Source organism: Nannobrachium achirus (assembly GCF_963921795.1).
Source record: "Nannobrachium achirus genome assembly, chromosome: 3".
Classification (NCBI taxonomy): Eukaryota; Metazoa; Chordata; class Actinopteri; order Myctophiformes; family Myctophidae; genus Nannobrachium; species Nannobrachium achirus.
The window spans coordinates 10,683,009-10,698,991 of record NC_137812.1 but is presented as its reverse complement, the minus strand read 5'-3'; the positions used below and the strand labels follow the sequence as shown (position 1 = coordinate 10,698,991).

Genomic DNA, 15,983 nt, shown 5'->3' with positions numbered 1-15,983 from the left:
TTGGCCACTAGATGGTGGTGGTGCACCACAACAAACCAAACCTCCGTGAAGTTGGCACCCCATTATGTTGAAAACATTTATAAAAATTGTCATTATTTAGTGCTGGATTTGTGCTGAATTGTGCCGTACATTTTATAATTTGTGCTGGTACAGTTTTTGAGATATTCTAAGTTATAGTTTTGCTGAGGCTTGCACCCCCCGTTTTTTGGCTCCAAATCGGGAAGAATTGTCTCATTCTTTAGTGGTGGATGTGCTCTAATTTGTGCCATTGCAATCATCAATTGTGTTTCTATATATATTTATATATAAAAATATTTATATGGTTATGAATTAGCAGATTTAGCGTCAGTATAGTGATTGCCTTACAGAGGGCGGTGTAGCGCAGCAGTATTTCATTGTAGAACATAGGAGCAGTACAGTGGTGTTGTGTAGAATATCTCAATAATGATACCAGCACAAATTATAAAATGTACGGCACAATTCAGCACAAATCCAGCACTAAAGAATGACACCATTTTTATATGTTTTCATCATATGGGGTGCCAACTTCACAGAGGTCAACAAACCAAAGTCTGAGGAAAGCAGCGACACACAATACACAATGTTTTGGGGTATAAAATAAATGTATCTTTTTATTATGTTTCAAAGGGTAAACAAATTGTCAGTTTCAATACGCCATTGCACAGCTCAAACGATATTTTGGAGATATGCCCAAAGTAAAAAACAAAAGAAAATAATTTAAAAAAAGGAGAATAGTTTTTCCTCTCCGCTCTTTGGATTGTTTTTATGCATAAATGAAACAGAAACATTTATATGGCAACTGTATCCGCCACCCCGGCCAAGGCACTTCCTGATGCAATAAGCAAAAATGCAATAAGCAAAAATATGAGTACATAAAACACTAAAAGGGTTTAAAAGAAAAATCGACCTGATAAAATTAAAAACACAAGCTTTTTCAAATGCAAACTCCTGACCTGAAGTCTCATTTTGCTATCACTTCCATTTCAGTTCAATAATCTTGGACAAGAATGGCAAGGCTTACACTATTAAACATATGGTATCTGCATAGTGCATACATGTTTTGCAATAAATCCTTCAAAGTAGAAATATTGCAGAAGACTGGAATCATACGCGTTATGGCGATGTAACTATATAACTATTGACACACAGATCATTCTACCATCAAGCAGAGGCTAACACCTTTCAGGCATTGTGGAAGATTGATGCAGTTGACTTCACTGGTCAGTAGTAAACTTTGGAGCAGTCATCCGCGACACGCAGGAACTCAGATGAAATGCTGCATCAGAAGAAAAGAGACACACACACACAGACACACGTTTTGGTAATCAAATATTAAAAAATATATATGATAAGTATTCCCCTTCAAGGTGAACAGAGATCTGCCGTCGTTATCATTTTTTAAAGCTTCTAACATGCAAAATTGCTTGTACTTTATCTTTTTAAGAAAAGGGTCAAGTCATGAAAGCAGACTCCTGCCCCCAGTCTGTGTCAAAGAGTCACTGAGCAAGACAATTATCCCCTGACTGCTCCACCCTGGATTGGAAAACAAACTACAAAATCACCCTAGTGTTTCATCTTCCTTTAAGCTTGTAGATCCACTTTTTTTGAATAGTAGATCTACAAGCAAATCTTTGAATATATGTTTTTCAAAGCAAACTTTTTTAACTCAAATCTCTACTTCTGGGGGTCCCTGGAACAAGAAAAAGTTTGAGGGCCACTGATTTAGAAGAAGAATTTTAGAGGACATTTTATAGAATCGGGTCAACAGATTCTAAAGACTTGCACAAACGTTCACGATCTTCCAAAAATAGCAGATCTACAAGCTTGCAGCACGCTGTGAGCTTGTATATCCGCTATTTGTCACTATTTAAACCATAAAATAATGGTTACAGTAACAATGCGTAATAATGCATTCCCGCCCGGTTGAAATGGGTTGAGACTTACTCGAGTGTGTGCAGTTCAAACACTGGGTTGTCCAATAGATCTGTGATCACGGTGACTCCCGTCTCGTCCAGATCGTTGCCCATCAAGTGCAGCTCAGACAGGTGTGTGGGGTTGGACCTCAGGGCGCTGAGCAGGAACAGAGCACTGTTTGCGGTGAGCCCACATCGTCTCAGGCTGCAGGGCGGTCAAGAAAAAGGCCTCGTTATTCCTTGTTCAATTAAAGACGTTCTAGCAGATTGACTAGCCTTCCAATTGATATATAGAATATTGTTGCCTGCTATTTTTGATAATAATAATTCAAGTGAAAGTCGATATTTCGACGTCCTATTAGTTCGAATAAGGCAGGTGTGCCCAAAAGGTAGATCGTGATCTACCAGTAGATAACAAAGGCTGTACAGGTAGACCATATAACATGCCCCTAATATAAAGGGAAATAATTATAAACAAAACTGCTTCACTGCTTCTAAAGTAGGGCAAACCCCTACAATGCAATGCTTTGGTTTCAAGTCAGTAGCATTACAAAGAACCCACAAACCTATCACTTCCATTTCCCATTTCAAGTGCGTTTGTCTTATATGTAACGCCAGTGCCGCTACTATTCCAAAGCCCCCCCAGGTACATTTTTTGGGGGTGGGTAGATCATGTTGAGCTGGTCATTTTAAAAGTAGCTCTCGTCGAACTATCGAACGTCGTAATAACGCTACGCTCTCCAAGTGAAAGCAGTCTGTTCGTGGGTTTTTAAGTATTTAACCAATGGAAAGTATTAACATGGGCTTGTCATAAGTCATAACTACAATGGATCCATTGGAACATTTACATTTCCTGAAAAGTAACGGTTTTGGACGGTACATGTTTTCATACCGACAGAGACGTTAAATGTTCATGCATACTTACAACAACTTGTCCAGGTGACAGTCAGTGCTTCGGAGACCCGAACAGAGGCGTTTCACTCCCTTGTCCTGAAGGTCGTTGCCGGAGAGGTCCAGCTCAGTGATATCGCTGTCCGCAGAGGCAATGCCTGAAGCCAGCTCCGCACAACTCCCCTGGGTCAGGCTGCAGTGGCTCAGACTGGGATGAAAGGGAAATATTGTTAGCCCTGCAACAAGAGCTGCTTTGTTTAATAACCCCCACCCCACACACAACGGGACACCAGTGTACGGTGTAAATACATAGCCATACACTTGAGTATCACAATCATGTTTATCGATAGTGTATCAATTCTTAATACAGTACATTTTTTATTCATTAAATGTTTTGCTATGGAGCAATGGGGTTACAGGGCCCAGTGTGACAACCTGTCCCAACTTATTGCATAACATGCATTACTAAAATCTAGTTTTTTATACTCATATTTCCAAAAATGGGATCACTTTTTAATGCCAATGCATTGCCTTGCTTACAGTTTTGCAATGTTTTGAGTCAACGTGATTCTTGTCAATACACATACTAGGGATGGGACGATATGACATTTTCATATCATCCCATCCCAAAATTTTGAATCAAAATCCATTATCTTGGGGCGGAACATTTGCCAAAAAATAGCAGATCTACAAGCTCACAACGTGTTGCAACGTGACACGTTGTGAGCTGGTAGATCGGCTAATTTTTGGCAAAGACATTTGATAGAGAGTGAAAAGAACTATCAAGTATGTATATTTTAAGTACCTTTTACCAATTATAGAGGGTTTAAGTGGTACCAGATATGCAGCTCTGCAAATAAAAGGCGAATTGATCCCAGTGCATGACAGAGGATGATATCACTTTGAATTAAATCTCCACGATACGATTATCGTGAGTGTTTTTTATCACGATAAGCGATAATATTGCGTATTGTCCCATCCCTAACACGTACCTTTCAAAGCACAAAACCAGTTGTGATAACAAGACAAGCACTAAGAAGCCGAACAAAAAAAGGCAAAAATGGTCTCGGTACAGCAGCTACTCGATAGCAATGCTTTTCAAACTCGGTGCTGCTCATCCTCAGTCAGGGTGGATGCTGAGTCGCCAAGCGTGAAAAGCAATGCAATTGAATAGCTTCTAAATAAAGCTTATTTGTGTGTTTAGACAGTTTATTTCTGCTCTTCTTGTTGCCTGCATGTTCAGTATCTACTCTGCATCAAATCTGAAAAGTATTCACTTCAGCGTTTTGAGATGTCCATGAGGATTCTTCAGTCCGTCAGCAATGGCTTTGACTCCACTGTCTTTGATGTAGTTCATGCTGAGGTCCAGGTTTCTCAGCACAACTGCATTCTTCTGTTCTGAACTCAGAACCCTGGCCAGATGAACGCAGCCCACGTCGGTGATTCCACATCTTGAAACACTGAAAATGTTAACATGGCACGCCATTAATAACAATGACATTAGCCAACAAATCATGCATAAACACCTATATATTTAAAATAATGAATTAAGTATTTCCGATGTTATTTCCACACAATTGTGCACAATACATTTTCAGACGAAGGTGTGATTTTGTTGGTATAATTTCCTTTTTTTTTTAAGAGAGCAAGTAATCAAAGATGGAACGAGACCTTACTTCAGTTTCTCCACCCCACAGCACGAATCCATTCCTCGGCAGATCAGACGGAATCCTAAGTCCTTCAGGTCATTGTTGCTCAAATTGAGTTCCAGCCGAGTGCTGCTTTCCGAGTCCGGCTGCAGCCCTTTGAACATGTTTTCACAACTCAACGCTGTGAGCTTGCAGCAGTACATCCTGGCAAAAGAAAAGGGAAACATTGACACAATTTTAACAAATGTACAATGTATGAGATTGAAAACAGACAGACACACATTTATACATTTGAGAACTCACTCGAGCTTGCTTAGCCTCGACAGATCAATGCTCTGGAAGATCTTGATGGCTCCTGCGTCTCTGATGTCATTGATGCTCAGATCCAGAGATTTAAGATGGTCCGTTTTTTTCTTCAGAGCCGTGGCCAGGAACCCACAGCCCTTCTCCTCGATGTTACACTGGGACAGCCTATAATGTGAACATTTGCAATAAGCTTATTTTATAAACAAAACCACATATATCATATATCCCCATAACTTGAAATATCTGAAATACTGTAGGCATTTATCTGCACTTTGTTGTGCTGTTTTCCTCCTTGTGGTTGAATAGTTTTACATTTAGTTTCTTTATGAATATTTATAGAAAGTAATAGTTTTTCTTTTGTCCATTATTCCTACCAGTGTTTAATTCATGCATACTGAATATTTTCACGTTTATAATTATTTAGCAAATCTGCAATTTACATCATTTAGCTAGAGATGGGGATTTATGGTTCTTTGAAGTGAGTCGGATCTCTGGGATCCGTTCCTTTCAAAGAGCCGTTCAAAAGACCGGCTCATAATAGTTACTTTGTAGATTTTGATTATGAATTTATGATTATAAATTAGGCTACTTAACCCCTATATACATTTCTGCCATTTATACATTTCTGCCATTTGAAAATAGACGATCTACAAGCTCACAATTGTGAGCTTGTAGATCTGCTATTTTTGAATGATTTTTCTACATTTTATTAATTGCAAAACTTGTGAAATGGGACATTCTGTATAATGAGTATGAGTACTTTCTACTATTGGTACTTTAAGTAGGCCTACATTTTGATACCAATACTTGTGTAGCCTACTTTACATTTTGAATTCCGAACTTCTACTTTTGTATTTCAACATTGCAGTATTGATACTTTTACTTAAGTAAAGACTTTGAGTACTTTTTACACCACTGTTGACTGTTCATTAGAAAGGAACGGCTCCCAGCAACTGCGAACCGGATCTCATCGTTCATTTCAAAGAGCCGTTCAAAAGACCCGATTCGTTCGCGAACGTCCCATCTCTACATTTAGCACCATATGTCCCACTGCCAGTACTTACCTCAGTGCTTCTAATTGGCAGCCTGGCGATCCGATACCATTTGCGAGACGCTCCAGGCCATCGTCTCCCAAGTTGTTTGCACTGAGATCCAACGCGCTCAGTTTAGGGGATGAACTCAAGATCGAAGCCAGGAACGAACATCCATGGGCTGTCACTCCACATCCCTGCAGCCGAAGCCTCTTCAGCTTGCAGTCTTGAGAGTTCAGCCCCTCCAGAAGTTTCTTCACTCCGTTATCTGCGATGGTGTTGTAGCCCAGGTCAAGCTCTCTCAGGTGAGAGTTTCTGAAGCAGAGGACCGACACCAAGGCTGGACAACACTTCTCCGTCAAGTTACAGAAACGCAACCTGCAAGGAACAAATATAAGAGGCAATATTAGAAATGAATTTACCTGATTCACTTTAGCACGCATTAATAGAACGGGTACACATTATTGTGTATCATTATTTTATGCTTTAACTATTGAAAAATAGCAGATATAGAAGGTCACAGCGCGCGCTGCGAGCTTGTAAATCTGCTATTTTTGAAAAATCGTGAAAATTCGAATTTTGACCCGATTCTATAAGTGTCTATGTTTCTATGACAGCAATCTGGGCAATCTGGCGAGCCATCGTCAAAGAAAAGGTCCTTTTCACTTAACTGGAGCTCAGTTAGTCTGTTCTTGAGAGACTACTATGTCAGTGGTTCTCAAACCTTTTCATGTGAAGGACCCCCAATATGATATTTATTTGGCCACGGACCCCCATTTCAAAATATTTAGTTCCAGGGACCCCCCAGAAGCAAAATTTGAGTTACAATCGTTCGCTTTGAAAATACATATAGTCAAAGATTTGCACACATTTTCACGACTTTTTCAAAAATAGCAGATCTACAAGCTCACAGCGCGGCTGCGGCACTCGGTGCCGCGCTGTGAGCTTGTAGATCTGCTATTTTTCACTGGTCAAAGCATTCAATAATTCTAGGCCTAAATGGGTTAAATTCTGAACATTCAAGCATGTAGCCTGTGTTTCTGTAAACAAAATGTGACCCAAAAAAAAAGAACCTTGAACAGAATATGAACTTACATAGCTTTCTTTGACTTCAAAATAGACGGCAGGTGTTTGGGGAGGCACGAATCATTTCTATTGGACACCTTCAGATTAAATTTATCTTGCGTCCCTTCCATATAGTTGGTCCTTTGGAGCAGGAATGACCAGTGCAACGGTGAAAATCCTGGGAAAGGGGGCTCCCCTGCTTTGACGTAGGACTTGACGTCACTCTTAAGAACCTGGGGGTCGAACTCGTTGAGGCAGTGGATCAGGCTCACGGCGTTATCCGTCAAAATGATCTCCAGGATTTTCGTCTGGGTGTGGCTCACAGGTGGATCTGTGGGCATCATTAGGCCACGTTCCTTCAAGAGGCCAAAGATGAAGCGATAGAACACGTCTCGCTGTCCGTCGCTGCTCTTCGCGGCGTCATCCACCATGGCTCGACATGACTGGAACAGTTTGTCCGAGGGCTCGTTGTCCAGGGTCGCCGACGCGGCGAGGAACTCCTGAATGGCGCGGTGGCCGAAGCGGTAGACTTTACTGCCTTCGATGCCCTTCTCTTCTCTCAGCAGGAGCGGGCAACGTTTGCAGAACTTCGTCGCTTCCTCTGCACTTATGCCGTTATCTTTGAGGTCTTCCACGTACATTATGTTGTCGTAGTCAAATCGATTCTGTGCGAGCGTCTCCAACTTTCGAATTATCTTCTCATCGTTCTTCGCTTGAGCCTTGACCAGTTTCGTGTGGATCTGAGTCAGATTTATCGGCTTGATCTCAAACTCGCAGTCCGATTCCTTCACGTGTTCCTTCAAAACACATGCAAAGTTGAAGCACATCTGTGGGATCTGGCAGAGGAAGTGAAGACTCCTTGACATTTTCACGTGGTCAAAGGCCCTGTTGGCCAGATCCCTGTTACCAATGGTGGACCTGAAGAACGTCTCCTTCTGCTCATCGGTGAAGCCTTCCATCTCGTTCACCTTAAGCAAATGTTCCTGGGGGATGCGTTTCGCTGCCGACGGCCGGGTAGTTATCCATATGTGGCAATCGGGAACTAGATCCCCCCTGATGAGGTTGGTCAGGAGACGATCCACCGTGGTGTCTCCTCTAACATCCGTCACCACCGGGTTGCTTTTGAAGTTTAGCGGGAGCCGACACTCGTCCAGCCCGTCGAGAATGAACCACACTCTGGGTCCTTTCAGGTGGGAGACGTCAAGCCCCTTCAGGTCCGGGTAGAACGTGTAGAGGAGGTCAACGAAGCTTAGCTGTCTGCTTTCCAGCAGGTTCAACTCCCAGAATGAAAGGACAAACAAGAGGTCGATGGACTGGAAATCCTTACAGTTAACCCAGTCAAGTGCGCAACTCTGGACGGCTAAGGATTTTCCGATTCCAGCAACTCCTAAGGAGAGGATTGTTCGTTTTCGGCTGTGGCAACCTTTGCAATCACAACACACGACTTCTTTGAGCGGGACGGTCTTGTGAACGACCCAGAGATGAAGCGGCGACTTGTCAATGAATCTGAACTCGTGCTGGTTCAGATCATGCACGCCACTACCATGGAGGTCATTGCCAAGCTCCTGCTTGGGGCAGAATTTGATGGGGACCATCAGGACCTTCTCCCCGTTCAGATTCTCACATTTCTTCTTCAGGGAGATTTTGAGCACATCCTGGAAGTTCATCATGACTGGTTCCCCTGATACAAAGAGAAAGTACACACCATTAGCCTTTTTATAAAGGAATAAATGGGTTAGTTTGAATAACTGTCACACACTAGGATAGGGTGTCCTGTCAAGACAGAGACTGGAATAGCTGTAAAAAACATAACAGGGTTTCTATTCCAGGGTTATTTTATTTACGGGTGCAACATTTTTTTTTGAAATTTGAATCAATTATTGTTTATGTTCACAGCAAAAATAGCAGATCTTTGAAATAGGGTTAATCATACTAATCGCTTTATTCCATAAAAATGCATTATTTAAAAATGTTCATGTTGATAATATCTATTATTAAAAAATATCTATCTATCTATATACATTACAGGGACGTGCTGGCCATTGGGAAAGCGGGACAACTCCAGAATGGCCGGTTCATTCCCGGCCGGTACAGGCCGGCCATTAGGAAAAATAATTAAATAAAATGTCGGCCTTCGTTCCATTTTGGGGGCTGGGCGGCCAACAAAGTAAATCGTCACTGTCGGGCAGAAACCTCGTATCTCCAAGTTTCAAATTTGTAAATTTTTTCACAAAGCAAAGCCCTGCTTCATCACACAAGGCTGTCGCACAAAAGTAGTGAAAACAGCAGATCTACAAGCACACAACATCTCACAGCGCGAGGCGTTGTGTGCTTGTAGATCGGCGTACATTTTTTAAATGATAAATACAAAACAAACGGTTTTGGACATACAATGTTTCCACCCGACAACGACGAAATATAACTCATGTAATTGGCCCACTGGCTTGTCACTTGTCATGATCTGAAATGGCAAATCTTTGAGTAGCAGCAGCGCTATAGAGAGAGATCTCTCTCTATAGCGCGCAATGAGGGCCTCTCCAACTCTTTTTCCCGGGCTGAATCAGGGGCCCAGCACGTCCCTGATTCAGTATATGATTTCAGTACATTTTGATGCTGATACATTTGTACTTTGACTCAAGTACATTTTTTATTTTCCGGACTTTTACTTGTAACAGAGTATTTCTGTATAGCAATATATCGATACTTTTACTTACTTTACCATCACTGTACAATACACACAATGTAATGCTTAATTAATTAACAGCCTAATACACGCTATGAATGTTTAAAGGTGTATTCAGTGATAATGAAAGTGGCCGGGGGTCATCTTGTCACAGTGTGGAAATGTTTAGTTTTTTATAGATTTTCTACACCATTATAATGTTCTCGTTTTGATCATTAGACCCAATCACTGAATATCGGTAGGCCTGCGTCTCCAGCTTCAGGATATGTATGATACTGATTTACTACGAGACTGTGGCATTTTATGAGTTCAGTAGTTTACAATCTAAGCATTTAGCAGACGTTCTTATTTCAGAGCGACTGTGGTTCTCCAAACTTTTATTTTGACCATCATAACTAAACATCATAACATAACTGCGGCCATACTCTACCCTGATTGGTCGGGGACTGGCTGGCCACCTCTGAAAACGGAATCTAGCTATGCTCGCAACACGGGCCATGGTGGAAGTCCTTATATGGTTAGCACACATTCTAGGATAATGAATGGAAAATGTACCAATTATATTTTTATTTGAATGAAATACAATCACTGAATATACCTTTAAATAACAATCTAATAAACCTATTTAACATTTACCTGCAGTGGTGTAAAGTAACTAAGTGCATTTACTCAAGTACTGTACCAAGTACAATTTGGAGTTATTCATACTTTACATGAGTATTTCCAATACTTTACTTCTACTCTACTCCACTCTACTACATCTCTGATCCAAATATTATACTTTTACTCCACTACAATTATTTGAGAACTTCAGTTACCGGTAACTAGTTACTTCCTAAATGGATTGTAATTACAAAACACACATTAACCACTTCTTCAACCCATTTAGGCCATTTGAAAATGGGAGATCTATAAGCTCACAATTGTGAACTTGCAGATCTGCATATTTGCAAATGATTTGTATACATTTAAAACTTGTGTTTCTAATTTGGAATTATAATATTATAAAACATACAATACAAACCACTTTAGGGCTATTTTAATTTATACCGTGGCTATTTGAAAACGAGCTTGTAGCCTAGATCTGCTATTTTCAAACATTTTGTCATTTTATTTTTGGTATTTTAAGTAGGCCTACGGTGCCAAGACTTTAGTACTTTTTACTCAAGTACATTTTGAATTCCGGACTTTTACTTGTAAAAGAGTATTTCTGTAGTATAGCAGTATTGATCATTCTAATCAAGTAAAACGTTTCAGTACTTTTCCCACCACTGCATACAACCTACATTTAACGTTTAATGTCGCATTGTCGCTGTGTAACTAACATGTAACAGTATGAGGAAGTGGAGGGTTGAAAGCATAGGTTGAAACGCGTGCATGTGTGTGTGGCTCTTCTTTTGTCTTAGTTTTGCTAATACATATTATGTCCACAAATTAACAATAAGCTGGTAATATGTAATGACCAGGCAGCCAGCAGTGCACACGTATCTTACCTGCAAGTTCCTCACATGGACATGAATCATGTGTTGTTCGCAGATATTCTTTATTATGAGTAGTTTGTAAGTCGTGGTGTACTCACTCTCCCACTAGCCTAGATGCTAACAATGCTAACGACGACCACCTGGGTCGAATTACGGCAGTGGGTGCCGCGTAGTGTCGTGAAGCTACAAGTGTCGCAAATAAACAAGTTTACTACTTACTACTTTGCAGTGGCGTGTAAGTAACAATGTACATTTACTAGTACTGTACATGTAAACTTGAGCCTAATAAGGGTTAGGTTTAGGCATAGTTTTACCGAGGTTAGGGTTTGGTTATAGTAGTGTGAGTGTGTGTGTGTGTGTGTGTGTGTGTGTGTGTGTGTGTGTGTGTGTGTGTGTGTGTGTGTGTGTGTTTAGTAGTAGTAGTATAGTAGTAGTAGCCTAGTACTAGTAGTAGGTAGTAGTAATAGGCCCTGCAGGTATACAACAGTATTATAGTCTGGTATTATGTTTTTAATTACTACGCCATACTAAACTAGTTTTTCAAATCTGTTACCACTATTCCTTTAATCTCTTCCAGTCTGAACTACGTTTTCATGAAGTCCTTTCCTTTTATTGTCAATGTACTACAATGTAATAATTTAAGTGATTTGACTTAATCCTGTTGGCTCCTATATAGCCATAAATTATAACTTCCAGTAGAGGGTGCTAATATGCGGAGAGACGTAACCTCCGCATATTAGCACCCTCTACTGGAAGTTATAATTTATGGCTAGCTCCTATAGGTGGAGACCTTTAGGTGGGCCACAAGTTACAACCCGCCAATGGTCTCAGTTTTGTTCAGTTTTTCAGCCACATAATCCTACATTCAGTTGTCTTTGCCTTGATCTCAATCGATATTCTCCCAGTCTGTTTTGGCAGCTGGTTTGTGTAGGTACTAAGGGTACAAGTTGAAGGACAACTCCGCCCTAAACTACTTCTATGCTAATTTTCCTACTTATATTGATCCAAAATGACTGTCCATGTTGTCTATTAGGCACAAATGCCCCTGTTGTCCAGTTTCCCCAGCAGAACCCAGCAGCCCTCACAACATACTGTAGAGTGGAGCCTATAAGCCTATCGCTTTTACACTATTTGTTGCAGTCAAAAGTGTTTTTATTTTTTCATGAATGTGTTACTAGTTGTCATTACAAACACAGCCATGCCTTGGTTGTCCCACAAAAGCCACCACAATCTCATAGATCATGTTTTGGGGTGAGCATTCGGCACAATTGCCAAAGTGACTGTACTGGCCAATCACAGGGCATCTGTTGCGGGACTTGGCAAAACACATAAAAGCATAAGATCTGTTTAGCAGAGTGTGATGGCTTGTGTGGGACACAGATGGCATGGATGTGTTTGTAATGAGATTACCAGACTTTTTTTAAGAATAAGGTCCTGTGTTTGTGTCATGGATTCTGTTTTGCTAAAACAAGATACAGTAGAAGTGTAATCAAAAGTTCGGATTTATACATAAATAATCATCTGTTCAAATGTTGAAGAAAAGACAAGACCTCCTCCAAAATAAAACATTTGGTTTTTATTGTTCTGCAGTTACAAACTGACACCATATAATGTCCCACTGACAGAACGCTACAGTATCTACCAGTTTCAATCTTATATTTTCAATCACAATTCAAGTCAGCCATTTAATCAGGCACTCCTGGTGAAATGAAGACGCTATTTATGCTTCATTTGATAATTAAGTGCTGCCAAGTTAGGTGCACCAAAACAAAGGCTACACAGTATCTACTAAATCAGGGGTCTTCAACGTTTTCAGGCCAGGGACCCCTTAGTTGAGAGAGAGATGAAGCAGGGACCCCCACAACCTTTTCATAGATTCCATATAGTTTCATCGTTTGAGAGCACAATCATCAGTGTATTTTGGATCAAGTCAATTTGTGTTTTCTGATATTTAACCAGTTGAACCGTCATTACCTAATAAACTTGACCTTTTACTCTGTACTTAGTGAGCTCTTTTTTCACCTCTTTGCCGAAAATAGCAGATCTACAAGCTCACAAAGCCTCGCAGCGCGAGGCGTTGTGAGCTTGTACATCTGCTATGTTTGTCTAAAGTTCTCAGAATATGGACACTAGGGTTCAAGTTGTTAATATAAAAAGCATTGGAGGATTTGGAGGACCCCCTGTAGTAACTCTGAGGGGTCCCGTACCCCCTGTTGAAGACCCCTGTACTAAATGATAAGCTACAACACTCAGTATCTGGTGTCCCTATTTTGGGCATGTCATTGTAGGCGAACATTGTCAGTAAAAAGAAAAAAAAAAGCCGATCTACAAGCAAACAACGCGTCACGATGCGACAAGTTGTTAGCTTGTCGATCGGCTATTGCTTTGAGGGGTTCAAAAAGAAAAAAAGTGAGACGTTTTGTTCACCTTTTGAAATACAGGTGGGCTACAGTATCAGAGTCAGACACTAACTTTCCTTGGGCACTTTCATTTGTAGATCATTTAATGTTACAGTGTCACTGTTAACCCGGTGCTCTGCTACTGTATATTAGACAGCAGAAACAGTGTTTTCAAATACTTCTGGGACACAAGTGACAATCCAATCCAATTACAGAAACATAATGTCAGGATACTGTCAAATATTTGTCACTTTTTGAATAAAAAAACAAACATATTTGAATATATAAATATTTCTGCAGTATAGTGAGATTTGCAATTGACCAGCAATTGTAAAAGAAAAACAAAACATGAACAAATACAAATAATAAATTGAGCAATACATCCTGCATCAACTACAATAGCTCAACATCATGTGATATAACACATTATTAAATTAATGCTTTGCCAAGTATTTCATGGGGGGAGATTTTGATTAAAAAAACAAAAAACAAAAAAAATTCAAGAAAGGAAGCTGCTATAGCCAATGTCTTAGTATAGAATGCTCACTTCCTTGACAAAGGCACTTGAATTTAATATCAGCAGTTAAGGCGGTTAGTTACATACAATGCAACAGTCCCATAACATAACATGTATTGCTACTGTGAGGACAGTATGTCAAACAAGCTGAACAAGAATTAATCACCACACCAGATGGCCTCATTGCATTACTGTACAAAAAATACTGCATACGGGCCTCTTCAAGGTATACTCCACTCAACCTCATGTCTTTATCGGCAGGATTAATCTTCAATACACGGAGCCATGTCCGCCAACGGTCTCCGTATCATCTACGGTGCTAAGTCCATCAACGCTCTCTTTATATCGACCTATGCAGGAAACTTTGAAATCGACAGTCTGCACTGCAGTCATTCTCTCCACTACCACCAGGGGGGAAATGGTCTCAAGAGCCAAGCCTGTTCTGAGATTGTAGGTTTAGGAGACAAAGTTGAGAAAAGGCATACTAAAATTTTTTTGTTTTCTGAGCTGGTATTGCATGAAATCAAAACGCTGCGCACCAGATGGCAGGGCTTTGACACAGGACTACACAACAACACAGACTATCACAGCAACGTGTTTAAAAGTAAATATTATCTGTGACCGACACCTCACTCAACAACAAGAAATGCATAGAAAGGGCATTTCCATTCACGGAATCCTTGTCAAACACGGAAAAGTAGGCACTTTATAAATGGGTGCCTGTCCCCGACACGCTGTATTCGACTTGTGGACGCGTTGGTTGTTACTTTTATAAAGTTACAAAACAAACGCTCAAGAATGATTAAAAAAAATTAACTTGGATGTGTTTGAGTGAAACACTTTTGAGATTTCAGACCACAGAACATCCCCATTGGTGTGTCAAACCAGACATGACATAACCTACAGTATTACCTACAGTATTTGCTGGGGCGCCCTGGTACCAGGTGTAGCTCACCTGGTAGAGCATGTGTACCACATCATCCCTATCTCTCTCCTGCCATTCCTGTCTCACTACTACTTACTGTCACTGTCAAATAAAGCAAAAAAATGCTGAAAAAGAACCCTACAAATGATCTATTTGCAAATAGCCCTACAAATGATCTATTTGCAAATTCCACAGAATCAATGCCCATACAAAGATATATTTCATATTTACATCAACATGTCATTGTCCATCTTAGTTTCTATTTTTTCCCCCTTCCTTCCACATCATGTTTGTAACAGTATGGTGATGTCGAAACGTTAGCTAAACAACCAAAGTATGAAAAATGAGAAGGGAAGCCCGGATGCCCTAAAAACAGAACTCCATGATGAGCCATTACACTTCCAGACGCAATGACAGATGGCCATACAGAATGTACTGTACAAGCAGATCACTTAGCAATATGAGGCAATGTGAGGCTTATATTTCCTAATACTATTAATAAACACGTATATGTCTGGGCATTATACAGTGGCTTTTCTTCTCTTGTTTCATATTTCGGACTTTTGTCAGTTTGGGAACCATTATCTAACACTTTGGCTGGATTATCCAACCACATATCACAAAACATACCCTCCTGATACACGTCAAGTACAGTACAATGCGATGATATCCTTTCCCCCCCCCCCCCCCCCCCCCTGTTCATGTTGAAGTACAGTTTCCATTTTGCAGATTGTCAGGTATACACACATTAAGGTTAGGCACTCTCCTCCGGTAGACAAAATGGAAGGTGTGTGCGTGTGGGCGGCTGTGGATCTCGGCTTTGATTCGCTGAGGATGCGTGTCTGGAGCCAACTGCTGACTCGTGTCCTCAGTAAGCAGGAATAGTGCGTAATTCTCAGGGTCAGCAACCTTGAATTTGAAGGCACAGACGGAGCAGATTTCTTCGGTGGTAGAATAAGGTTGAACGATCAGGGTTTTGGCTGTGCAGCCTGTGTCCACTTCCTGTAAGGCGACGCGTAGATAGTTCTATTGGGAACAAATGTGTACAAATATGCTTAAGGACAAATATTCTTAGTTTCGTAGGTTTAGTTTAGTAAAGCAA

The 15,983-nt window shown here is 40.6% G+C and overlaps 2 protein-coding genes across 3 annotated transcripts in view; both read right to left on the bottom strand.

Annotated features, from left to right (window-relative positions):
- Positions 1-624: 624 nt before the first annotated feature.
- LOC308280991 (NACHT, LRR and PYD domains-containing protein 12-like) lies at positions 625-11,161 on the bottom strand. The gene is made up of 9 exons (XM_080721033.1): positions 11,053-11,161; positions 6,907-8,557; positions 5,845-6,189; positions 4,778-4,945; positions 4,502-4,678; positions 4,103-4,285; positions 2,860-3,033; positions 1,966-2,139; positions 625-1,297 (listed from the first exon to the last, which is right to left on the bottom strand). The coding sequence occupies exons 2-9, from the start codon at positions 8,544-8,546 to the stop codon at positions 1,243-1,245; spliced, it is 2,916 nt and encodes a 971-aa protein (XP_080577159.1). The 5' UTR covers positions 8,547-8,557; positions 11,053-11,161; the 3' UTR covers positions 625-1,242.
- A 1,497-nt stretch (positions 11,162-12,658) lies between these two features.
- LOC308281187 (ras and Rab interactor 2-like) overlaps positions 12,659-15,983 on the bottom strand; it is a 79,495-nt gene continuing 76,170 nt past the window's right edge. The window contains exon 14 of one of the 2 annotated variants that reach the window (XM_080721303.1): positions 12,659-15,907. In XM_080721303.1, coding sequence (XP_080577429.1) covers positions 15,581-15,907 — 327 coding nt within the window. In that variant the 3' untranslated portion in view covers positions 12,659-15,580. The remainder of the gene's footprint in view (positions 15,908-15,983) is intronic. The other variant, XM_080721304.1, reaches the window with a different exon arrangement.

Bases quoted from the DNA above. Each gene is read 5' to 3' on its own strand.
- LOC308280991 (XM_080721033.1), bottom strand. From the start codon at position 8,546: ATGATGAACTTCCAGGATGTGCTCAAAATCTCCCTGAAGAAGAAATGT. The intron at 6,190-6,906 runs GTAAGTTCATAT...TGTTCCTTGCAG, and splicing joins TTGAAGTCAAAGAAAGCTAT to GTTGCGTTTCTGTAACTTGA. The intron at 4,946-5,844 runs GTAAGTACTGGC...TTCACATTATAG, and splicing joins TGCCAATTAGAAGCACTGAG to GCTGTCCCAGTGTAACATCG.